The sequence below is a fragment of the Hyperoodon ampullatus genome (assembly GCF_949752795.1).
Source record: "Hyperoodon ampullatus genome assembly, chromosome: 5".
NCBI classification, from domain to species: Eukaryota; Metazoa; Chordata; class Mammalia; order Artiodactyla; family Ziphiidae; genus Hyperoodon; species Hyperoodon ampullatus.
In genome coordinates, this window is record NC_136918.1 from 98,661,539 (window position 1) to 98,688,412 (window position 26,874).

General features: G+C 38.4%; 1 protein-coding gene across 1 annotated transcript in view; it reads left to right on the top strand.

Annotated features, from left to right (window-relative positions):
- Nucleotides 1–4,386: 4,386 nt before the first annotated feature.
- The window catches only part of TOMM70 (translocase of outer mitochondrial membrane 70), a gene marked incomplete at its 5' end in the record, with an annotated part of 38,673 nt that continues 16,185 nt past the window's right edge, over nucleotides 4,387–26,874 (top strand). Inside the window, 5 exons of the mRNA XM_079705342.1 lie at nucleotides 4,387–4,713; nucleotides 18,394–18,567; nucleotides 20,821–20,947; nucleotides 22,561–22,670; nucleotides 25,278–25,426. Of these exons, the coding sequence (XP_079561468.1) occupies nucleotides 4,387–4,713; nucleotides 18,394–18,567; nucleotides 20,821–20,947; nucleotides 22,561–22,670; nucleotides 25,278–25,426 (887 nt within the window). The remainder of the gene's footprint in view (nucleotides 4,714–18,393; nucleotides 18,568–20,820; nucleotides 20,948–22,560; nucleotides 22,671–25,277; nucleotides 25,427–26,874) is intronic.

Sequence of the window (26,874 nt, forward strand, 5' to 3'; positions counted from 1 at the left end):
GATGAAGGAAATGGAAAAAAGAGAGAAAAGAAGGGAAGAAACTATTTATTGAGCACCTACTATGTGTCAGACATGCTTTTAAGTGTTTTCACATATTTGAACTGGGAAGTGGCAGGGGGCATGAAAAGGAAGAAAAATATTAAAAAGGTATTACAAAGAATCATCATGACTTCACAGCTGATTTTGTGTTTATGTATGTGTATATTGGTACATTTACTTGTACTTGGGTAGATACAGTTGGAAAAAAGAAAGGCTCAAAAAGGTCTAAGGTTTCAAGTATGGTAACCAGCAAGGTAATAGTGGTATTATGAGAAAAAAGGATTATACAAAGGAAGAGAATGAGGAGGGAGGACAATGTGTTATATTTTTTTAAAATGAGGCATCCAGGCAAAGCTACTCAATAAACAGTAGGAAAATTACAGGGCTACAGGTGAAAAGATAAGTCATACCAGGAGATGTGAAGATAGAGATGATCTTCAGAGATATGGTACCTGAAACAATGTACTTTGGTTACAAATGAAGAGAATGAAGAGAAAGAAGAGGACATATTTTTATGGATTCTCCTCCTTGAGGAAGATCTAGAGGTGTGCTGTCCAATATGGTAGCCATTAGCCACATGAAGGGACTTAAAGCAATTTAAATTAAAATGAAAAATTTAATTAGTCATACTAGCTATATTTCAAGTGGCTACCATATTGAATATCAGAGTTATAAAACATTTCCAACATCACAGAAAGTTCTACTGGACAGTATGTACCTAGAGATTCATCAGAGTAGAAGAAAGGGGAGAATTTAGTCTCCTGAAAGCCATTCAAGTACAGAATGACCCATGGTATTAAGCGCTCCAATAAAAGCATATGAAAGCTAAAAACAAACAATAACTTGAGACTCTTAAAGCAGTTTCAGACTAGTAAAAAAGTTAGAAACTAGATTATAAGAGATTTTGGATGAAATTGGTGATAAATAGGTAGAGGTAACAAGTATAAACAATTCTTTCAAGTAACTTTTCAGTGAAGAAAAACAGAGAAAGAATGTAAACCTAAGGAAGAACTGAAAGAGAATCAAGCTGTGTATGTATGTGCCTAAGATAAGCATGTTTGTGGACTCACTGGAAGGCTTGGCTACCAATCAACCAACCAGCTATCCACTAACTCTACCAATCAAAAAAGGCTTTGATGTAGCGATGACAATTGAGGGGATAGAATCATACAACTTTAAAGCTATGAGAAGCTTTAGGAATTATCTAATCTACTGGTCACATTATATAGAAAGCAGGTGCCCAGTCACACCCACAGCTTAGTAGTATTAAAAGTTAGAATAAGAACTCAGGTGTTCTGCATCCTAGGCCATTAGATCTTCAGCCTCATTCAAATGCCTCCTAAGACACAGACCAGAAAAGTGAAGAAAGCTTCTTCTACTGACTTCCATTAATCTAGCAAGAAAATATCTATGTTCACATATATAAAACTTCAACTTAAAAAAAAAGAGACAATTTTTTTACTTCTCTCCTTTAAAATTTAGAAAAACACAACTAAGCATTGAGTGCCTACTATTTTGTAACAAACATTACACTAAAAAGACCTTAAATGTCATCTAATTAAATCTTTAATATAACCTGTTTTCAGTATTCACAGCTTAGAAATTTATGCATCAGGTCAGCGAGGTCACAGAGGTAGTGACACTTTTACTCAGTTCTATACTATAATCAATTAGGAAATGGTGGAGAAAATGGGAGAAAAAAGATGAATAGGCTAGGGAATGGAAATTAGATGTTTAACAAAGTATAAAAGTAACAAAGACAAATTCATATACATGCCAATCTTAAAAATAAAACCAAAGAAAACCAACCCTTTAGATAAATAATTGCTAATTAAACAAAATGTTTCAAGGAACTCTAACATTGCCTTTGCAGGGAACTGGGTGGCTGGGGAACAGGGTTTTAAGGAGACTTTTCACAGTAACTTTTGAATTTTAACAATAACAATCTATTACCTCTTCCAAAAAATAAAGTTTCTTTTAAAAACTTTATATATTTCAGTTCCTACCGGTAGTTTGTAATTACTAGCATTCTACAATCCACTGAGGCTGCAGAAAAATTGAAATTTCAAGAAAGAAAGATCCTAACTCTGTTCTGAAAAGGCAAGGGAAAATTTACATTAAGAACAGAAGACTTGCCTTTGGGGGTTGGGAATCAGGAAGGAAGAGAAGTCATTGCCTGGAACAATCACGATTTGATCAAACCAATTCTATTGCTATTATTTTTAGCTCATCTTTTTAGCCTGTTGCTAAGGAACCCTACAGCCCGAAAGCAATTTACTCATAGGAACCCACATGAAGCAAGAGAAAAGCAATGATGCTGAAGCTTTCTAATTAGGCCATTAAGTCTATTTTAGTGCCGTTTAATAAATTATCTCCTCTCGATTTTTATGCACCGCTATAGTGATGCTGAAAATCCTCTGTTGTACCCAAAAGCAAAATCATCATTTGTAAATTTTTTTTTTTTTTTTTTTTTTTTTTTTTTTTTTTTTTTTTTTTGCGGTACGCGGGCCTCGCGCTGTTGTGGTCTCTCCCGTTGCGGAGCACAGGCTCCGGACGCGCAGGCTCAGCGGCCATGGCTCACGGGCCCAGCCGCTCCGCGGCACGTGGGATCTTCCCGGACCGGGGCACGAACCAGCGTCCCCTGCATCGGCAGGCGGACTCCCAACCACTGCGCCACCAGGGAAGCCCCATCATTTGTAAATTTTTAATATGAGGGTCTGCAAATCAGTATATCTGAAATGGGGAGCCACAGTTTCTGGATTCTGATTTTCTATTAATACTTGTGTTTTATTCTTGAAAATACCAAACAATTTCTTGTTTAGTATTTTCTATCAAGAATTCTAAACAGGGGCTTCCCTGGTGGTGCAGTGGTTGGGAGTCCGCCTGCCGATGCAGGGGACACGGGTTCGTGCCCTGGTCCAGGAGGATCCCACATGCCGCGGAGCGGCTGGGCCTGTGAGCCATGGTCGCTGAGCCTGCGCGTCCGGAGCCTGTGCTCCGCAGCGGGAGAGGCCACAACAGTGAAAGGCCCGCGTACCGCTAAAAAAAAAAAAAAAAAAAAAAAAAAAAAAAAAAAAAAATTCTAAACAATTTCTTGCAAGGGAAATTTTTGTATTTTAAGAGGTCTGGTGCAGAACATGAGGAAAGGATTTGACAAAGCTATTAGATACATAAAAGCTATGAATTGAAAATTCTACTTGGGATGTGGCAAGAGGGCTGAGACATCTAGTGCAAAACGGCATGACAGTGGGCGGAACAGTGCACTGGCGAGGCCGCGGATGCTCCAGGGAGCGAGGTGTCAAGAGGAATCCGGTATGACACAAATACGTACAGGAAAAGTGGGAACTCTAGGTCTTCGCATTTCTACCCACTCAGTTCGAGAACCTCATAACAACACACAGGCGTCATCGCTTTCGTAATTGGCGCAGACGGTGAGTCGCAGGGACGCCATTCAAGCCGTTTCAACTGGAGCCAACCTGTATTTGCCCGTTTCCACCGAGCCTGATTTGTGCCACCTGCTGTTGCCCCCAATAACCTCAAATTCGTCCAAACTAAAATCTGGTCATGGTAGAGCTAATAAGGTCGGTGATACAGCGAGCTATCTTCAGCTTTTGGCTCTTTCCTCCCATATTTTTAAAAGTCCTTCCAATCCGTTGGTTTCCGAGGACACGGGTACAGACAACGGACCTAACACCGCCGGGCTCTAAGTAGCGTCAACGTGGCAGTAACGAGAAAACGAGGGGTCCAAATTCCACCAATAAATGAGGCAGCTCGGCCTACGCCCCGCCCACCACTCCTGCCAGCCAATAATCTTCACAACTCTTCTGCTACTCCCGCCCATTCTTAGCGCAGTTTCAGAGCCTCTTCCTCTGCTCCCCCGAGCACCAAAAAGCCGCCGTATGTGCGCCCCTCTTCCGCTTCGCTATACCAGAGAGCCCTCTGCCCTTCTTTATTGAAGGCGTAGGGAACGGCATCGGCTACCACCCGAGGCCCAAGATCCCAGAAGCTAGTCTCACAAACAGCAGCGGAACGAAAGAAAACAAAAAGGAATGCCTGGGACTTTCACCGCACGCCCAGTTTACTTTGACCCGGAAGTGATTCACCACTCCTCCACCCTTCCCATTCCTCCCTCCCTGGTTGAGAAGGGAAAACGACGGCCAGGTCTGGCCCGGCATGCCTTGGGCTTCCGGTGACCTCTGGCCTTTTTCTGTCGTCCGCTCTGGCTGCCTAGCGTGCTTGTTCTCTCACTGCTTTCCGTCCTTGCCTCCCTCCCGTTTTTCTTCTCACGCTGCCTGGTGACTGTGGCGCCCGTGAACAGCAAGGAGGCGGTGGCGGAGGACACTCGTCATGGCCGCCTCTAAGCCTGTGGAGGCGGCGGTGGTCGCAGCGGCTATTCCCGGCTCTGGGAGTGGGGTGGGCGGCGGCAGTGCGACTGCGGGCCCGGGCACCGGGGGCCTGCCGCGATGGCAGCTGGCGCTGGCGGTCGGGGCGCCCCTGCTGCTGGGTGCGGGTGCCATGTACCTGTGGAGCCGGCAGCGGCGGCGCCGGGAGACCGGGGGCCGAGGCGACGCCAGCGGCCTGAAGCGCAACAGTGAACGGAAGACCCCGGAGGGCAGGGCCAGTCCGGCCCCGGGCAGCGGACACCCCGAGGGCCCCGGTACTCACCTGGAAATGGTGAGAAGCAGCCCCGAGCCCTGGAGGTAGAACCCGGCGGGTGCAGCTTTTCCTTGACGGGTTATGCCCGTCAGGGGGCTTCCCATCAGACGGAAGCTGCCAACAGGCAGCGCATGGGTTTAGGGAAACTCAGTTCTGGCTGCCTTTATAGGGAATGGAGTAGCCCGAGGGCACAGGTTAGCAACATTCGTTGAGAGCTTCCTTTTGGTTTCAGAAAAATATTTGCCTTTCTCTCAGTGACACAGCATTTATCCTTAGCGTTGTGGGTACGGGGACATTTGCAAATATGATGATTGTATTTAACTAACTAATGAAGGAGCCAAATTCCCTTAACTATCGGTACGTTGTGATATGAATTGCCTTGGTCATGTCTAGGGCCTAGGACTTAATTAGTAATAATCTTTTAATAACAAGCGAATCCCCTTTTTTGAAGTATTTTAGGTTTGGGGCTAGGTAAATACAGTGACTGTTGGTTGACAAGAGTAAAATGGTGTTCAGTGGCATTTATTTTATCTGTGGGCATGAGTTCTTAAACTTTTGGGGTAGAAGCATCTTAAATTCATTTTAAAATTTTCCCTGGAAATTTACATGATCAAGCCTGACATACGGTTAAGCCAAGCGTCGGAGTGTCTGGTGAATTAACTGCTTTGTATGGCTTTGTTGAACTATTAAATCCTTCTGGTAGCTGACAGCTGTGGGGGGAATTGGCCTGGCTGCATTTAACAATACTGGGGTGAGATAACGTGAGGTGGAGGATTTTATCTGAGTCTGAGATTGTACAATGGCGGTTACGGAGTAAATCAGAGTTCACAGTAACCTTTGGTCAAAAAACTCCCAATTATATACATTTGCAAGTTATTTCCACATTATACTATTCAGACTGAAGACATGTTTTTACTAAGTAGTCAAATTAATTTTAAAGGAAGTTCTGATGTGGAAGCAAACTACCTTAGTTTAGTGCATCCTGTATATCTGGCGTTGTGCTAGGCCCTGAGAGAGCCAAATAGTCTTTCTAATGAGAGAGTAAGATACTGCTTTAAAAAGAAAATGCAGAAAAGATGCAGTACAAGTATGCTGGAAGAACCCATGGACTGTGAGAACCAGGAGAAGTGTGCTTTATATTGGGCTCTCCAGCATGGTTACCTTGAGAAAGTCATTTTATCTCTTCGACGTTAGTGTCATCCCTGTAGAATAAGAGAATTAAAATATTGGATCTCTTATATTTCTTCCAGCCCTAAAAATTGGTGATTCTGAGTGCTATTAATGAGAGTGGTAATCAAGGTGATTCTTTGAATTAGTCATCATTTGTCTTGTTGTTTTCATATTTCTGAAATTCTCTGGTCGTTTCCTATTTCATTTGCTTATTTTAATCACAGAAGAATAGTAGGTGAATGAAAAATACATAAAAGTTCTCTGTTCTATAATAGTCACCAAAAATAAAGATAATTTCTATAAAAGAAACAAGGTTTTGATATTTCATTGCAGTTTCAAGTATTACCCCACCTCACCTGTTTGGTATTTGATAGAATTCAGCAAACTGTCTTTCAGATTTTAGATTTCCTTAAATCCCATTTTCAGCTTTTCAGCATTGTCTAGGTCAACACTGTGATAATTTTTAAATTTCATGGTGTATTGTAGTTTTATCAGAACGTATTTTTTAATTCACCTGACTGCCGCTAAAAATTAGACTTTAACATTGACTTCTTTGTATAACTTGAACTGCTTTAAAATGATTCCTTTTGACCCAAAATAAAATTGAGCAGAACACTTGCATATACTGTTCTTGTGGAATTTGTGGGGTGGTACCTGTAGTCTTGCTTTGAGTTACTAGATGATACTTTAGTAAAGCAACAGTAAGAATGTCTTTGCCATTTTTTTAATGGAAATTTGTATTTTAGCTGATGGTGACCAATAAATACTGAAAGACTATTTTTTGTCTTTTTTATAGTCTAGTCCTCAGAGTTATTATTAGGTTACCTAAATATAACTGACCACAAATTGAAATTTATTATTATCAGTGGTTGGAGAAATTGCTTTATATTTGAATAGCACCTTTAAATTGTCAACCTCAGTGGGTTTTGTAAACAAGAAAGCATTTGTTTGAACTGATGGAAAAACTGGCAGAATCCTGATGCTCTGACTATTCTTTCTCCACCTGAGCAATAGCTGTAATTTTTAAGGCAATGAAGGAATGGACAAATATTGTCAGTTCAGGGTTCAATATCAGTGAATAAAGTGGAAAATCAGTGGTTATTGTCTGTTGGCTTATGTTTGCCTTAATGTAAAAATGAACTAATAAAATAACTGGGCTTCTGTCTATTGGGTTTGAGATATTCACGTGCAAGCAGGCTATATCAAATTATTTTTTTTCTGGGATAGCATATACTTGCAAAGCAAAAGCAAAAATTCATATTTTTGTTTAATTAATGGGGATTTTAGGATTTCACCAGAGAAAGGCGTCTAATCACAGTTGATAGTGTGTGAGATAGAGGTAAAGTATTAAATCATATTCCACTTTGGGCCATTATAAAATCTACCATGATGTGCCATTTTGCTTCAGTAATTTATTTTGAAAACTTGAGAACTACAGATTTTTCAAAGTTGGTAAGGTTCTTTGCCAATCATCTAATCCACAGGACTTCTCAGTCTTTGGGCCAGAGTTATCACAGGGGAGCATCATGCCCACATATATACCAAGCATGGTATCTGGTTGCACAAATGTCTTAGGTATGTCTTTTTTCAAGCAACCTATTTTTTTTATTCTAATACATTTATTTATTTTTGGCTGCATTGGGTCTTAGTTGCTGCGCGTGGGCTCTCTCCAGTTGCGGCGAGCGGGGCCCACTCTTCGTTGTGGTGTGCGGGCTTCTCACTGCGGTGGCTTTTCTTGTTGCAGAGCACAGGTTCTAGGCACCTGGGCTTCAGTAGTTGTGGCACACGGGCTCAGTAGCTGTGGCACACGGGCTCTAGAGTGCAAGCTCAGTAGTTGTGGCACACGGGCTTAGTTGCTCCACGACATGTGGGATCTTCCTGGACTAGGGCTCGAACCCATGTCCCCTGCATTGGCAGGCAGATTCTTTTTTTTATATATATAATTTTATTTATTTATTTATGGCTGTGTTGGGTCTTCGTTTCTGTGCGAGGGCTTTCTCTAGTTGCGGCAAGTGGGGGCCGCTCCTCATCGCAGTGTGCGGGCCTCTCATTATCGCGGCCTCTCTTGTTGCGGAGCACAGGCTCCAGACGCGCAGGCTCAGTAATTGTGGCTCACGGGGCTAGCTGCTCTGCGGCATGTGGGATCTTCCCAGACCAGGGCTCGAACCCATGTCCCCTGCATTGGCAGACAGATTCTCAACCACTGCACCACCAGGGAAGCCCCTGGCAGGCAGATTCTTAACCACTGCGCCACCAGGGAAGTCCCTGTGGTTTTTTCTAATGTGCATGTATTTATTATTGACTTTATAGTAGTGTTTTATCCAATTGTTTTTAATTTGATGATTTTAAAAAGCAGTTACTCTAGTGTTCAAGTTTTTTCAATGTTACACAGGAGTTATCCCAACAGGAAATGTTTAGGAACCACTAACCTAAGTCAGTCCTTTAGAATAGGAAGGGAGAGATGTACCTAAACATTTTAATAAAGGGGTCAAAAACTGAGTAACCTGCTGTTATCAGTCATGGTTGAAATGAAATAATTCTTCCCCCTCAATGATCTTTTTCTAATCTTTTTTTTTTAATCAGGGTCACTAGTGACATTCTTATATAATTAAGTCTAGAGAACACCTTTCAGTCTTTATCTTACTTGATGCTTTGCAATATTTCACATTGTCTTCTCTTAATTTCATAATTTTTCCTTTAGCTTCTGAGACACTATGTTCTCCTGATTTTCTTTGCCTTTCTTAAAACTTCCTGATAACCTCTCTTTGCTGATTCCTCTCAGTCTCCTTTCCAGGCTCTTTTCTCTGCCTCTTTTGGTGACCTTCACGGTTCTGTCGTAGGCATTCTTATATTCCATACCTTCACTGGATGCTTGCTTGCCCTCCAGAAGCTTCACCTAACACGTATATACTGATGGCCCCCTAATTTCTTGTTTATAGCCCAGACCTCTCAAAAGGCCCAGATTTAAAGGAAATCTTCACCTCATTACAAGTGTTTTACACCAGACTCCTGTTTCTCCTGAGACTATTCCTTATCATTTAATGTGTGTCATCTAACTAGTTTCCCAAGCCAGAAACTTGGATATCATCCCTAACTTTCTATTCTTTCCATGTTCCCCACATCCAATCTAGAAACATGTCCAGAAAATTCTACTTCTTAAATATCTGACCACTCCTCCATTCCCACTGCTATTTCTTGACTGAATAACTGATACTCTCATTAGTGTCTTCCTCCAATCCATTTTGTCAGTACTAGAGTAAATCCTAACAGTCCCATGCTTAGAACTGTTAAGTGGTCTGTTCATTGCTCACCAAGGTAAAGTTCAAATTCATTATGATTTAAGACCCTCTGTGATCTTGATCCTGCTTACCTCTTGTCTTCATCTCTTGCCACTTCTTGTTTCTTGCCTTTGGATGTTCTGTAACAATGCCCAGTACCCCTACCTTCTCATCCTTCAAGTCACAACATGTATGTCATTTCACCTTTTCTGAAACTCTTCTACCTAAGCCTACTGTTATGTGATTACATAACACTGAATTTTTCTCTTCCACAGCACTTACCACATGGTACTAGAGTCACTTATTCATGTCTTTCCTACTAAACTCTTGACTCTGTGAAGGCTGGGACTGGCCCTATCTTTCTCACCGTTTTTCAGAACCTGGCACATAGCAAGTGTTGAGTGAATGAACTGATGAAGCTTCATTATTTGACATTTAAAAGCAATTCCCACAAACTGAATATTTTTTCAGAATTTCCAGCTTTTCATTTGTATTCTACCAGTTTATCCTAGAAATTGGTTTAACAGTTGTAAACCTCATTTAGGCATTCTTTTTATAAATCACGTGATTTTGTATGAACTACAACCATAATCCTGCAGAAGCAGCATTCTTTTTTTTTAATATAAATTTATTTATTTTATTTATTTTTGGCTGCGTTGGGTCTTTGTTGTGGTGCACGGGCTTCTCATTACAGTGGCTTCTCTTGTTGTGGAGCACGGGCTCTAGGCAAGCAAGCTTCAGTAGTTGTGGCACGTGGGCTCAGTAGTTGTGGCTCTCGGGCTCTAGAGCGCAGGCTCAACAGTTGTGGTTCACAGGCTTAGTTGCTTTGTGGCATGTGGGATCTTCCCGGACCAGGGCTTGAACCTGTGTCCCCTGCATTGGCAGGCGGATTCTAAACCACTGCGCCACCTGGGAAGCCCTGGAAGCAGCATTCTTACAAGTAGTTTCTTCTTAGGTAAAGAGTTCTCTGTGTCACAATTTAGTAGGTGGGGTTGTTGTAGATTTTTGAATTTCAGGACGTAATATGGGAAAGGACTTTCTTACTATCTTAGGTATCTTTTATCCTAGATTCTTATAAAAGTAACAATTGGTCAATTAAGTACTGAAAGATTGTTTCTCATGAGATAAGTGTTCCAGAGTTGATTGCTACTTCTGTAAAGTTGGGATCCAAATTTTAAAATATGCCTTTGGAATTTGGTAAGTTTAAGGGAATAAAACCATTTAAGAGAAACATTATGAAACCACGTCATGTATATTTTAACTGGGTGTAAGTGTAATTATGGTGATAAGTAATATAGTAGTTCCCTCTTACCCAGTTTCAGCTTTCTGTAGTTTCAGTTACCCACAGTAAACGGTGGTCTGAAAATATTAAATGGAAAATTCCAGAAAAAAACAATTCATAAATTTTAAATTGTGCGCCATTCTGAGTAGCATTATGAAAATTCACACAGTCCCACTCGATCCTACCCTGGATGTGAATCATCCCTTTGTCCAGCATATCCTGCCCGTTAGTCACTTTGTAGCTATCAGATTGACTCTTGTACTAGTAACCCTTATTTTACTTAATAGCCCAAAGCACAAGAGTAGTGATGCTGGCAATTCAGATATGCTAGAGAGAAGCCATTAAACTGCTTCTTTTCAGTGAAAAGGTGAATGTGCTTGACTTAAAGGGAAAGGAAAAATAACCATATGGTGAGGTTGCTAAGATCTATGGTAAGAATAAATCTGTTTCTCAACTGTGAAGAAGGAAAGAGAAATCTGCTAGTTTTGCTGTCACATTCAAACTGCAAAAGTTACAGCCACGGTGTGTGTTTAGTTAAGATGGAAAAAGCATTAAATTTGTACAATAAGATATTTTGAGAAAGAGACCACATTCACATAATTTTATTACAGTATATTGTTATAATTGTTTGATTTTATTATTAGTTACTGTTATGAATCTCTTACAGTGCCTAATGTATAAATTAAACTTTATCCTTGGTACTTATATATAGGAAAAAATGTATATATAGGTTTCAGTACTATTCACAATTTCAGGCATTCACTGGGGGTCTTCGAATGTATCCCCTATAGATAAAGGGGAGATTACTGTACCTATTTTATTTCCTTACACATGGATTAATGTACCTGATTCTAGCTCCTTTCCTTTTAGTGACTACATGTGTGTGATCGTCAGAATAATATTTTATAAATACTCTCTTAAGAATTTACAGTGATTCCTAATTACCAAATTCATGTCATTGAAAGCCATCTGTAACATAGTCATGTTACCATCGCAGGACTTGTTTTAGAGCTCCCTTTCTGGTCTCCTGAACTCTGTCTGTGTGCTGAATAACCCTTTTGGCGTTGTTTTTCCTCCTTGGAGTATTTTCCTGACCGTCGTTTGTTAGTCATTTTGGTTCCAGAGCAGATTGTTCCAAGTAACCTTCACTGAAGTAACCTTGACTGATGATTCAAACCCTGATTGTTTTCTTACTGTGTATTCTAATAAATTTATGGGGATTGAATCAATACTTTGTTGCTTTGGTGTTTAAATGTAACTTGTTTTCCATAGTAGATTTGCCTCTGCAGGAGGTGGAGGGCAGGTTCCTAGTTTTGTCTCTTTGACAAGTTTCAGCAGTGTTTGTTGTAGAGAGAGAAGACATATTTACTATGTTTCTCATTGTTTCCTTTTAGATTTATTACTTGAGTTATTTGTTCCTAAACCTTATGTTTTACCCACATAGTTTGTATGTAAGTGTGTGTATATATGCAGTTGCTACTCTTTGAACTAAAAATTTTCTAGTTATTAGCTACACAAGTTTCTAATCACATAATGTACATTTTCTTAATGTGAATTGGGGTTTCAGTGTTTGATCAGCGGTAGTTCTTTTGAGAGGCTGCCAGTTCACTTGTTTCCTGCACTGTCTCTAGAGTTCCTTCAGGATAAAGACTATCCTGTTGATCGTTGTATAGTGGAGTCACATCAAATGTGCTTTTTTTTTTTTTTTTTTGCGGTACGCGGGCCTCTCACTGTTGTGGCCTCTCCCGTTGCGGAGCACAGGCTCCGGACGCGCAGGCTCAGCGGCCATGGCTCACGGGCCCAGCCGCTCCGCGGCATGTGGGATCTTCCCGGACCGGGGCACGAATCCGTGTCCCCTGCATCGGCAGGCGGACTCTCAACCACTGCGCCACTAGGGAAGCCCCAAATGTGCTTTTAACTAAAATGAAATCAATTACACTTGCTTAGCAAAAAGAAAAACACCTAATTATGCTGATGATTCTCTGTCCTTTTGCTCTGGGATCAGTAGTGAGCAAGATATAATACCTGAACTATTTCCTTTGTTTCAGTTCCAGAGTGTGAGTCTGGATGTGATTCTAATGATATTCATTCTTCATAAAGTGTGGATGACAATCCATGCAGTATAGAAGTAAAGTTTAGGCAATGTGGAGTCAGATTGCTTGTTTGAATCTTGCGTTGGGCAAGCTTCTTGATCTCTCTGGGCTTCAGTTGCTTTATGTGTAAAATGGGGATAATAATAGTTCCCACCGTGCATTTCCAGTGTGTTACTCTTCTGAAGAATTTTCAAAAGTAATCTTGACAACTGATTTTTGCTTGACGCATTAATGTCAGGATTCCGTACAAGTTTCAGCTCCACATATTTTTTGAATTCACTTGGCAGAATCACATGGAGTCATGAAGTTGACTCTGCTGGACAGTTATTCATTATGAAGAGATGAGACTTACTCAAATCCTGGATGGAAAAAAAGCTAAGTTATCTAATAGATTGTTTTAAATAATAGTTTGATTGTGTGACATACTAGGCAGAAGTGAATGTCTTTTCTTTTTTATAATTTGTCTGTATTCTTACCAGTATTCACAGAGTTTAAATTTATGCCTGTGGAAATTGAATACATAGTACCTAATCTTTTCAGTACCTAATCCTTTCAAACTGTTTTCTTTGAGGAAGAGATCAGTAGTTTTTGAATCCACCAAAGTTACACGTGGGAAGCCGGAGCGGCAGGAGTGGAGTAACGGGAGTTTGGACGCTTATGTATAGGCAGTAGCAGTGGGAAGTTACTGGATGGTTTTAAGCAGGGAATGATATGGTCCAGCTTACTTAAGAAGATCTTTCAGCTCAATCAGAAATTAATTTGTTGTAAGAAAAGTAAGAGAAAGATGCATTTTCACAGAATTTTACTGTAAAATATTATGGAATGTTCGGAACCTTAAAAAGATTACCAAAACCAAGAGTGATTTCCAGTAACATAATGTCTTGATAGTCTTTTAAATCTCCTTAGTAGCTTTTAGATATGAAAATAGACCACATGAAAAGGTAATAGCATTTCAGGGTGTTGCCATTACATTCTAGAGCTGTATGTCTTCATTTCTCATTTATAAAATATGCTTTCAAAATTGTCTTTGGGCTTATTTTTCAACTTCAACCTTTAATTCCAAAAGTTCTTATTATAACTTGAGAAGGTAGACTGAGTGGGGGAGAAAGTGACTGAAAAGCAGTGCAAAGGATTCCTGAGAGTTGGAATTAAAATCCCTTATATTATAAAGAATTGGTGATTGTATATTTTCTAATTTAAACTTTTTCCTCCAGTGCATTTATTTTGATTTCTACCTGGTATTGGCCTCAAAGCCTGTGAAAATAATGTCTAATTCCTGACACAGCAGAATGCTGGTGTTGATTGATAAGCTGGCATTGTGCTAAGTAGCTTTTTGTCCTAAATTTTACCAGTGGTCCAAAAAAATTAGCTTTTCTGTACTGTCCCTGTTGTAATGCCATTCTTTCTCTTCATTTTTGTTAATGAAGGGAAGCCATTGGACAGAAAGTATTGTGGTGGTGGGGGGAGTGCAATGAGCAGAAGGTGATAGGGAGGTTAACTGAGATATTGTTCTCCCCAAACATGGTTTGGTAGCGCTCTGCAGTGACAGTGGGAGAAAATTTGCAATTTGGTGATTTGCCTATGTAATTTGATCCTTTTTCACTCAATGTCATAGCATCTTTTTTTTTTTCCCAGTACAGTAAGGAAAGGAAATAAAGCAGGTTCTGGTTTAGGCCTTAGGTGATAAGGAATTTATAATAATTTTTTAAATTTTATTTATTTTATTTATTTATTTTTGGCTGCGTTGGGTCTTCGTTGCTGCACGCAGGCTTTCTCTAGTTGCGGTGAGCGGGGTCTGTTCTTCGTTGCGGTGCATGGGCTTATTGCAGTGTATTCTCGTTACAGAGCGTGGGCTCTAGGTGCGTGGGCTCAGTAGTTGTGGCACGCGGGCTCAATAGTTGTGGCTCGCGGGCTCTAGAGCACAGGCTCAGTAGTTGTGGCGCATGGGCTTAGTTGCTCCACGGCGTGTGGGATCTTCCCGGACCAGGGCTCGAACCTGTGTCTCCTGCATTGGCAGGTGGATTCTTAACCATTGTGCCATCAGGGAAGCCCCTAGGAATTTATAATACTTTTTAAAGGGAATCTATTGTAAAACTTGACAGAATGGAGGGAAATGGGTAATTGAAAGATTCTCTTGGTTGGTTTTAGGTTGATTTAGACCTTGCTGAATAAAAATTGGAAGTATCCATCTTTCTAAGGAGAGGAAGCCTTGTGTACCTATCCAGTTTTCTGTATTCTTTTAACTTGTCTGCCTTCACCATGACTGCTTCTCCTTGTATTCTGTGTGACATCTTGTAGCCTTAAACTTCCAGTAGACAGGAAAGAGTTCATTGCCTCTTTGTGTTAATGAAACAAGGTCATTACTCTGTCCAAAGAAAGTTCTTTTTATTTAATCTGCAAATCTTTAATAAAAATACTAAATAGATTTTCAATATGTTTGTAGCGGAACATACTTCTCACAGGCATTTGATACATTATTTTCTCTATCAGCAGTGCCTGGCATATTAGATTGTGTATTAGCTATGTTCTCAATGACTTAGAAACATTGTAAACTTTTTACAAGAAATTGAAATAATGTTTTTCTTGTTTTTGTATTTAACATCAAAAGTAATTGTTTCACAATCTTGAAGTTTTATTAGGCATACAAAGGTTTGTGGTAATGATGTTTTCTTGGTAGATTGTATCTTTTATCAATAAAACTGCCCACAGAAGTGCTCCATCTGAGGCATGTGAATGGTATTTTGTTTCATACTGCCTTTTTGTCCGATACTGACTTCTTTTTTGCAAGTATTTGCATTCTGTAACGTTTTTACATTCTGCAACTTTTACATTCTTTTTTTGACCTGTTATTTTGTTTTAGGCCATGCCTTATAGGTAACATGTGGTTATTTTTTATTTTAAATAGTTTATTTGGGCTTCCCTGGTGGCTCAATGGTTGAGGATCTACCTGCCAATGTAGGGGACGTGGGTTCGAGCCCTGGTCCAGGAAGATCCCATATGCCGTGGAGCAGCTAAGCCCACGAGCCACAACTACTGAGCCCGCATGCCTAGAGCCCATGCTCTGCAACAAGAGAAGCCACTGCAGTGAGAGGCCCGCACACTGCAGTGAAGAGTAGCCCCCGCTCGCCGCAACCAGAGAAAAGCCTGCGCGCAGCAACAAAGACCCAATGCAGCCTAAATAAATAAATAAATAAGTAGGTAGGTGGGTAGGTAGTTTATTTATAATAGGGAGATTTAACCTATTTACATTTATTGTTATTATTGACATGTTTTATGATTCCTGCCATATGTACTCCACTTTTTTGTTTCTTCCTTTACCCTTTCCTTCCTGCTTTTTGTTTTATTGATCATCTCCACTGCTTTGGGGTTTATTTTTAATGGTAAGGAAGTTGTACACCTCTGTTTCTGTTCTTGTGTTCAACCTTAAATGCTAATTTAGCTAGGTATAAGATTTTAAGTTCAAGATAATCTTTCTTCAGGACTTTAAAGTTGTTGCTTCATTGTTTTTAAATACCTAATGTTGGTGACAATATGACCCCAGTTTGGTTCTTTTTTTCTTTGTAGGTAATCTGGTTTTTTTCTACCTAAAAACTTTAAGGATTTTTACTGTGAAATTTCACCGTGATATGTCTAAAAATGTGTGTCTTTTTTTTTCAACTCCAGAAATTTTTCTAATATTTTTTAAAACACTCCTTTCTATGCCTTTCCTTCTAAAATTCAGATAGATAGACGTTGGAACTTTGGTATTTATACTCCATATCATCTAACTTTTCCTCCAAACTTCTCACCTCCCTGTCCTCTGTTCTTGTTGCATTCTGGCAGATTTCCTTGGCTCTGCCTTCTACTTGTTAATTTGCTCCTCTGTTATGCCCTTTCTAATATACAATTCATCCATTGAGTTTATTGTAATAATCCTTTTTAATTTTCAAGATGTCTAATTGGTGCTCTTTAGAAGCAGCCTTTTTAAAAATGACTGTGATAACCTCTCATTCCTCTGATGTTAAATTTTCTGTTTGCTTTGTTTATCCCGCTTTCTCAAATACTAGTTTTTTATTTGAATCAGGTGCCTCTCTTTTATAGTATTAATTTTCCTTTATGTTAGCAATTCTTGACAGTATCGTCTCTTGGAAGATAGGCAAGGTATGCTTGTCACTTGTCTCTTGGGTGGAGGGGATCCTCACTCCTTCTGAATGATACAACCCTACTCCAGTCTGACTTCTCTTTCTCTTAGTGGAGTGGGAGGACTGATGAGGTTGCTTCAAGTGCAGTTTTCCAGCAACTAGAATCCACAACTACATGAGAGAGTCCTAGTTGTCTTCTAGTATGAATGATTTGTGCTGAGGATTTTTACTGTCAAAGTTTTTGGAAGGTGATTAGGCTATTTACAAGTGGAAGATTTCATATTTATCTGTTACTCTGTTTGTGTTCTAGTTGGCTCCTTTCATCCTCCCACATCTTATTTTAAAATGAGCATGTTTCTTCTTGACACTAGCTAGCTTAAACTAGCTGTTTTATATTCTGAACTTAAAGTTTTCTACACATCCTTCTTTGCACACTATAAAAAAACCCAAAAAACAAGAAAAACAAAAAATTATAGCTACATTCAGGCTAAAGGAGAAGGGAGACAAAGGTAAATGGAGGGAAAAAGGTAGCAAAGAAGAATGAAGCAAGAGGAAGGGAGAAAAGAGAAGATACAGAAGGTTGCTATCCCATCATCTCTTTGTGACTGAGATGCCCTGGGCCCCAAGCAGCATAGCCTTCCCTGTAAGTTAGTTGTGGCGGTAGCTGCTTCTGCTTTTACTTTGTCAGTGCTTACCTGTTGGAGATACACGGGTTCTTTCATAATCACATATTTGTTAAAGTTGAATGATGTTGACAAACAATAAAGTTTGGGGTGAAGATGTGCCATGAAGCTCTTGGACCTAGTAGCTGGAAGCTAGATAACTGGATTTGTCTACAAAGATGCTTCCCAAACGCTGACTGAAGCTTTTGCAACTGTCCTCAATGGGTGTTAACTACCAACTCATCAAGTATGTGAGATGGCTCCTCTAGGAAGCAGATTCTGAGACAAAGATAGGAGTCCCCCAAATGTATTTGATTAGCAAACAAGAGATTTGGGATAACAATTGTAATGAAGATGGCAAAGCGTTTCTAGTATCTCTTCTACACTGTTGACAAACAGCCTAATAGAAAAACAACAATACGTGTCAATAGGTGGTTTTCAGAATGAAAAAGTCCAGTGGCCAATAAACAAACATGAACAGATTTTCAAATTCACTGATAGTGAGGAAACTGTGAATTGCAATGATATGTGAACTAGAATTATGTTACGCTGGGGTTTTTCACCCTAGGCACTGTTGACATTTTGGATCAAGGTGGTGGTGTGTGGGTGTTGTCCTGTGCATTGTAGACTATTAGCAGCATTCCTGGTTTCTACCTGCTAGATACCAGTTGCGCCTCCTCCTGACCCCTAGCTGTGATAATCAGAATGTCTCCAGACATTGTGAAAGGTACCCTAGAGGGAAAATCATCCCTGATTGAGAACCACTGTTTTATACTCATTAGACTGGCAAAAATTAAACACAGCTATCATATCTCTTGCTGGTAGGAATGGCAGAAAAGTGGTACTTTCAAGCACTACAGCCTTTTCTTGGGAGAAGTCTGAGTGTTTTTCAAGTTAAAAATATATAAACCTTTTGGCTAAGCAATCCTGTTACTAAGACTCTATCCCATGACGATATTTTTATGAGTGACTTGCATTGTGAACAGCCATTCTGCCCTCCCATTTTTTCTTCAGTGTGTCATTTAATCACTGTGATCCGAATCTATTACTGAGTATTGATAAGTTTTTCATAATTGTTTCCTCATATTTCAGAACTCTCTTGATAGAGCCCAAGCAGCCAAGAACAAAGGCAACAAATATTTTAAAGCAGGAAAATATGAACAAGCTATTCAGTGCTATACCGAGGCTATCAGTTTGTGCCCTACAGAGAAGAATGTTGACCTTTCCACGTTTTATCAAAACAGAGCTGCTGCCTTTGAGCAGTTGGTATGTATCCTAGGTTGGTTTTTCTGTTTGTTTTGCTTCTCTTTATTTGCATAATGTTTCAGTTAATGCCACTCAAATAAATCTAATAAACTTTTTGAAGTTGTTTTGAAATTACAGGATTTTTGTTTGGTTTTTATATCCTTTAATTACATAGCTTTTTAAGAACAAATTTTAGTTTTGCTCATCACACACACAATCCAAAGTTGTATATATCAGATTTTATGAAATTAGATAATACAGAAAGTTAAAGTTTCTGGTGACCCCATCCTCCTCAACAGTTTGAGTTTATTTCTTCAACTTTTGTCCCCATATATGTAATAGTAGCATATGTTGGGGGGAAAAGACCAAAAGATGAATTCCTGTTACATTGTTTGCAACATATTTTTTCAGTTGCCACTGTATCTTGTACAGCTTCTCATAGCACACACAGATCTATTTCATTCTTTTTAAAGGCTATATGTAGTAGCTGTTACATGGTTGTATAGTGGAAAACATCTCCCTGTTGATGAACATTTGAATTGCTTCCTATTTTCCCTATTGCATTCAGTGTTGCAGTAAATATTTTTGTAAGTATTTTTTTGCATACTTTTGGGAGAATAAAATTCTAGAAATGGAAATATAAAGAGATAGTATCAATACCTATTCTAATAATAATATATGAACATGTTTGTTTTCCAGTATCTCACTGACTATGTGTATTATCAGTCTTAATATTTGCCACTCTGGTGGGAGAAACATTCTCTCTCATTGTTTTAATTTGCAATTTTTGAGATGTTGGTGAAGTGGACAATCTTTTTCTATGTTTATTCGGCATTTATATTCTCTGCATTTTTTGTTCAACCAAATTTTATTGACTGTTTCATGTATGAAAGGTTACTATAGTAGGAGCTGGGTCTATAAAAGCAAACAATTACGCACAGAACTCAAGGATCGCAAAACAACTATTAGATGACATTTTGATAAATGCTTTGATTCTATAATAGACGAATGAGTGGGGTTGGTGCATAAAACAGTGCAGAATAGAGTGTTACAAATGGAGGAACAGTGTATGTAATTGCTCTGAGTTAGGCAAGAGTTTGCCATGATTAAAGAAGTATGTATAAAGGACCCTGGGGTATAGAGAGATGAAACTGGAAAGGTAGCAGAGGCCAGATCAGGCAAAGCCTTGCAATGGTAAGAAGGTTGGGTTTGATTCTGAGTGTAATGGGAAATATTTAAGGGTTTTAAATAGGGCAGGAACATCATCTAAAATTGTTCTCACTGTTCTGTCAAGAATATATTGGAGGGAGGCAAGAGTGGAGGCAGGGAGACTAAGGAAGGATGTTGTTGTAGTTGCCTAAGTGAGACATGAAGGAAAGCTGAAGACCAACAGAATTTGCTGTTGTATTGGATGTGAAGTGTGAAGAGAAGCAGAAGTTTTAGTAATAGTGGAGTGAGGAAGGAGTGAGTCAGCTGACAGTTGAATTGAGAAATGTCTCTATTTTAGGAGCGTGGTTTGGGTTAAAGAGATAAAGTTTGGAGTCATCTAATTTTAGATGTTGTATACTACCAGGACAATAGATGTGATCACCTAAGAGAGGGAAGGGATGAGTCCTTGAGCGTTCCAGCATGTAGAAATCAGATAGAGGGGGAGAAGTCAGCTACAGAAATTGGGAAGGAGCAGCCGGTGAGGTAAATGGAAATCAAGTAGAGTGGCAACTCCTTGGAGGTTTGGCGATAAACAGGAGCTAAGAAATGGGGTAATAACTGCAGGGAATTACGGAATCAAAGGAGTGTTTTTAAAAGGTGGAAAATACTAAAGGAGGTGTTTTTATGCTAATAGGAATGATTCAGTAGAGAAGCAGATTGATGCAGAGGCAGGATAGCTAACAGTGAAGTCCTTGAAGCGGGGAGAATGTGGATCCGTACCACAAGTGGAAGGTTGGCCTTCAGTGAAGAGGGGTGCTTCCTCAGTTTTAACAGGAGGGAAAGAGGAGATGATATCACATAGATGCAGGTAGGTTGTAGATTTGGTGGTAGATAGATGGCTTAAATATGTCTTTTACCTATTTTTAAAAATTAGGTTGCTAATCTTTATTACAGTTACTTATATGAGCTGTTATAATGTATTGTGGATACTAACTCTTTGTATGAATTGAGAATATTTTTTCTGTTGTGGGAGTCTTAATACTTGGCCTACTGAGTTTAGAAAACTGATTTCTGTCAAACAGTGCTTCCTTTAGTGTGACTTTTTTTTTAATACTTTCATTACAGCAAAAATGGAAAGAGGTGGCACAAGATTGTACAAAGGCTGTTGAACTTAATCCCAAATATGTGAAAGCTCTCTTTAGACGTGCAAAAGCCCACGAGAAGCTAGACAATAAGAAGGAATGTTTAGAAGGTGAGGGTATTTTTGTGTTTATGTATGAAAACTACTAAAGTCTTCATAGTCATTGGTAAATTTATATGAAACTCTGCCTATGAGTAGAGAAATCAATTGTGTTTAAAAGTTTTACTCTTCCCCATTGAGACTTTGTTTTCTAGTTTAAATTGAGATTGCAGATACTTGAGTACTGTCTCGGTTCCCCACTATGGAATTAAATGATTTAGAGTTTATATACCACACATTTTAAACTTGGCAATTAATGAGCATCAGTGTAATTTCATGAATAAGAAACCAGAAGAGAGGTTTTAGTGAGCGATAGTGTTTCTAAGATTCTACGTATTTTTCAGTTAATATCCTATATAAATATGAAATAATTTTGAGATGAATCATTAAAACATGTTTTTTGCCCTTGCAATTTTCAAACATTATCTCATACTCAATTAGAAATTATGTAATTGATACAAAGCATCAAGTGAATTTGCCATTCTCAGTAAATATTGTAAATATTCTTTGGCCTCTAATTGGCCATATCTGCTGCCAAAACTTCAATTAGGGTATCCGCCACTGGCCTATAAAGTACATTCTTCTGGGTGATGTAGAGCTAAACCAGAATGCAATTTCTGCAGTTGAAAAGTACTTTACACTACATACTTAAATCTGCTTTAAAAGCATCAATAATCAGAAATTTAGCCATAATTTTTTTAAATAACATTATTTAAAAGGGAAAAGCTGTTTTATTTATTTTTTAAAAATCAGGATTACCAATTGAGAGTGGTTTAGAGAACATTTTAGAAAAACTTGAGGTTTTGTGGTATCATGTACTTTGGTGGTGGGTGGAAGGAGTGTTGCTTTGGAAAAGAGACTTCTGAGTTTTGAACCAGACTTTGAAGTTATTAAGCGATAATTGTAGAGAGGAGTTTAAATGGATTTTAGATGGAGAAATGGGATGGGGAAAAGACATTGACATTGGCACTAGCCAGATTATCAGGGGAACATACAGCAGATTGACTTGTTTGGAGGAGCAAGGATTTGGAATTGTGAGAAATTGAGTTCAAAAAGAGAGAGACAGCCATTGTTCACTACTTTGAATGAAAAGTTGAGCGGTTAAGGAAACATGGCTCTTTTAAATTTCAAACCACTGTGTGTTGAGCTGTAGCATAGCCAGGTTAAAATGGTATTTTGAAGCAGATTTAATTGAGAACTCTGTGGCAAGATGGCTTTGGAGACGAGGAGTAACCCTGAGGCCTATAAAAAGACCAGACTTGAGAGAGCCACGTTATGTTGATTTCACGTATACTTAACCGGCCAGAAAAGAATATTCCTGGATTACTTGTGTTATTTGCTGTGTACAATGTTGGAGTGATGAGAAACATCACAAATGGTGTAGTATAGTCCCTTTCATTTCACAGGTGAGGAAAGTGAATTCTAGAGAAGTAGAGTGACTTTCTGAGCTTTGAGTTTGGTCATAAAGTATGTAAAACTAAAGTGTTGAGAATCAGTTTATTGGAAATGATAGCCACATAAAGCTATGCATTTGGTTTGGCTTTCTGTGGTAACATTGAACCCATTTGATGCCGCTAGTCATCTTTGCGATAATTTCATACATTTGTTTTTTGCATCATTTCTAGATGTCACTGCTGTGTGTATATTAGAAGGGTTCCAAAATCAGCAAAGCATGCTGTTAGCTGATAAAGTTCTTAAACTTCTTGGAAAAGAGAAAGCCAAAGAAAAATACAAGGTAAATTAATCTGAATTGGTTAATAGAGGAAGTATACATTGTGACGGGTCATTTCTAATTTATACTGCTTAAATTTGGGTATGATGGTTACAACTGAAATTAGATCCGGATTATATTTCTTTTTCCTGTAATCTTGGGCTTTTGTGGCTTACCTTTTTAAAATAAGAATGTAAACTATGTCCAGTATTGCACCTGGAGGATATTGAAAGAATTCATGTATATTAGAAGTTGCCAAACAATGGCCTAGAGGCCAAATCCAGCCTGCCACCTGTTTTTATAAATAATGTGCCAATAGTGTTTTATTGGAACTCAGCCACTCACACATTGTTTTAGATGCTTTTAAGCTACAGCATCAGAGTTGAGTGGTTGTGACAGAGACTGTATGGCACATAAAGCCTAAAATATTTACTATCTGGCCTTTTACAGAAAAAAATTGCCAACTCCTACTCTTTAAAGTTTTTAAAGATATGCTGTATAAATTGGCATTGGTTTTACACAGTTAGTAGATGGTTTAATTCAAGAAACGTTTATTGAACAGAGGTCCATAATGGGCATTTTAGAAGGGTAGGTACAAAGACATGGTCCTTGCCCTTACAAAGTCCTTAATGAGAGGGACCATTAATAAGTATAAAAGGCATGATATTGGTAAAGTGTCATGGAGGGATATAAGTAGAGGGCTGTGGGAGTACCACAGGTATTACCAAACATCAGTAGAGGTTTTCTGCTAAATTTCATAATATCGAGGCAGTTGTTTCTTTTTTCTTTAATAATAACTTGCTTTTCTCTTAAGTTGATTTTAATAATCTCTCTGTATTTTTAACTTCACATCTCTGAATATTAGCTGAGTTAAACAGAGTTAAGACAGGTTTCTTCACTGCAGGACTTTCTTGTGCTAGTATGTGTTGTGAATCTCCAAATACAGCTATACTGGTTCTCAGTCTCTTTAAACTCTGGAACTTATTTCCTTCCCTTCAGCATCTGGTAGAACATGCTGTTTTGAGGAACTAGAACTGGTGCTCCTCAAAATAATTTGCAAAATACCATGTTAGAGTCTCACAAATTGAACTTTGAAGGAACCTCGTTTCCTTGAGTATAATGCTATTGTTGAGTAATTATACTGGTTGGACTGCAGAGTAGTAAGAAAATATGATAACCTACATTTATATAGGTTCCAAATTAGTTTACACATATATTTTCTAACCTGTTTGTATTCCACTTTGTAAATTCCACTTTGCAAAATACTTTTCATTTTATTATTTTTATTTTTACAATAACCCTATAAGATAAATAAGGATAGTATTTTTATTGCTATTTTAGAGATGAGAAAACTGAGAATGACATGTGTAAGGACACATAGCTAATAAGTGGCAGAGCTAGAATTTATATCTTGTTCCTTTGATACGTAAGGCCATCACTTATAAAATATTGTTCTCATTTTAAATTTGTTAGTCTGTGAAAGACAGGGAAGTGGTAGCTTCATTTCTAAGCTGAAATAGGAAACTACAAGACATTAATGATTTATTCAACTTCAGTAAGGGCTATTTAAATTTCTATTTAAGCTTTTTCCCTGAAGTGGTAGATGATTGCCACTTATATATTCCAACACAGGGTCTTCAGTGAAATACTTAAGTTAGGTGTATTTATCACTTGGTGGTGACCATTTGATTTAAAATGGTAATTAAGACACACTGAATCTCTCCCCAGAGAGAACACCAAAAAAAGAGTGTGAATTCCTTAGATTTTTCTATTCAGTTTTCTTATTTACCCCACTCTCATCTATCCTAGATTAGATCATATACTTACAAAGCCAGATTCATTTTTTCCCCCTCCTTCAAATACAAAGACATTAAATCTACCAAAATAATAGAAATGGTACTTGTTGTACATACAATTTAGAATACCATATTTCCACTCTAAAATCTTTGGGTTGAATTTTGCAAAGGATCCAAAATATGTTATGAGAGCCCTTTGGTGACATTAGTCCCTTTTCCTTCTTCCTTTAAGACTTTATCATCTTAAGTATAATAAGGAGAAACAAAATACTTCTATGATTATGAATCAGGTTGCCATGGGAAAAAGTAATAATTAAAAGAGGAAATGAGATTTCATTCTGACTTTCAGTGGCACTTACTCCAATAGAGATCTTCAGTTGCAGAATAAGTAGGGGACAAATGAAAGCCCATGGTAGATGGACTTAACATTTTAGCACCTGTGTAAGACATGGTCCTGAGTAGTAAATTGAGATGTTAATCTTCTAGGACAGGAAGATAATTTTAACTCAGAAGGAGATAATTTTAACTCAGCAGTTGTTTATCTCCTTTGTTCCAGATTTCACCTTCTTTTAGTGAGTGGTTCTAAGAGTTCTTGACATTTTACATCTTTGGAGAGGGGAAAGGTTCTCATTTAAAACCTACTTTGAACAGCTGGGACTGGCAGCATTACCATTTCCACTGTCTATTGCACTACGGTTTGGAGCCTGATATTCTTCAGTTATCTGAAAAAGAGACACCAGTTTTTACGACAGTGGTTCTCAGTGTTCTACAAAGGCATCTGCTTCTTTGGTTAGTGCTTTCTATTTTGATGTGTATAAATATGATTAAATTTCAGAATCGTGAACCTCTGATGCCATCTCCACAGTTTATCAAATCTTACTTCAGTTCTTTCACGGATGATATAATTTCTCAGCCAATGCTTAAAGGAGAGAAGTCTGATGAAGATAAAGACAAGGAAGGGGAGGCTTTAGAAGTAAAAGAAAAGTAAGTGTCTCGAGTATAGTACCTGCTTAATGTTTTGTTTTGGTTTTTTTTTGGCGGGGACGTAGCCAAAACGGGGGGTTTTTGCCGCCCTAGAGCCAAAGTGGAACTCTGAGTCATCTCCAAAAAATCTGTTTATAAATAGATATAAATATAACAAAATTATAATATATAATAATATTATAGTAATAAAAATACTTCTCACACATGTCTATTACACCCTAAGAGTTACCTCTCTGGTGACTCAAGGTTTTACTGCCAGGAGTCTACCCTGCTTTTAAGGTCCTACATGATATTCTCAAGAGATCTCCTAGTGGAGATCAAGTGGTTAATTATATTTGAACAGGGGCACTAACTTAAAAAATGATTGTGTAGCTCAATATCCAGATGTTTTAGTGCAAGGAAGTTTATAATATATAATTTAATTTTTAGGAGTGCCCAAAAGAGTGACTTTGTTCAAGGTTTTTTCTGCATGCCTAGGAAAATGCCATTCTTTGGGTTTGTGTTTGCTCCTGTAGAGAGCTGAAACCAAAGTACAAGATACTATGTTTACAACTGGAGGTCAAGTGATATAATGCTATCTAGCCTGCTTATCCATTTATATTTATCAATACTTTTATCTTGCTGTTGAGGCTAGCTCTCCTCTCCAAGAGAAGGTACAACATTATTACCAACATGACATTTTTCTAATGAGTTTGGAAGAAAAGGGAATACTGTTCCCAAAGCAAAGCATAATTTTGCATCTATAGCATATTGGAAGGTTTAAGGAAAAAGATTGCTTTTAATTTGTATCTCCCAATTTTTCTACCATTATTGACTACCTTTTAAGGGAGGATACTATGTATTATTGAGCCAAGATGTTCAAGTTTGAGTTAGCTAGTGAGCAATCTCTTTGAGAAGATTGTAGATGGGAAGTAAATGTTTAAGGTAATGCCAATAATTGCCTCTTCTGATGAGGAAATAGTCCTTATCCCAGAAAAACTACAGTGAAGTTAATACCATTATTCTAAAAACTGTCTTGAGAGGTGGCAGGACATAGCTATCTCTCACCAGAACACTAATTGGAATTGGTCCTAAGTTTTTGAATTCTATTTTACTCTGAGCCTTAGCTTCATCATTTTTTGAACGGGGAAGTAATAATTACCTTTGAGGCTTATTGTGAGGTTTAGAGGTCATGTTTGTAAGTATCTAGCACGTAGGTTCTCAATAAATAGGAACCGTTATTACTTCCAATCTGATTTAATAATTATTTTGTCTTACCCTGGTGACCTGAGGAATAAAACTAGAGTGCAGGGAATATTAGAATGTAATTATAGGAAAGGTTAGCACAGAGTTTGTAAGACTTTGACCGACATAACTTTTAAGTCACTTGCCAGTTTTCTCTATTCAGAATATGTAGCAAATGAAATAAGAAAATGTAATTTACAGTGCCCCTTAAAGGACATATAGTG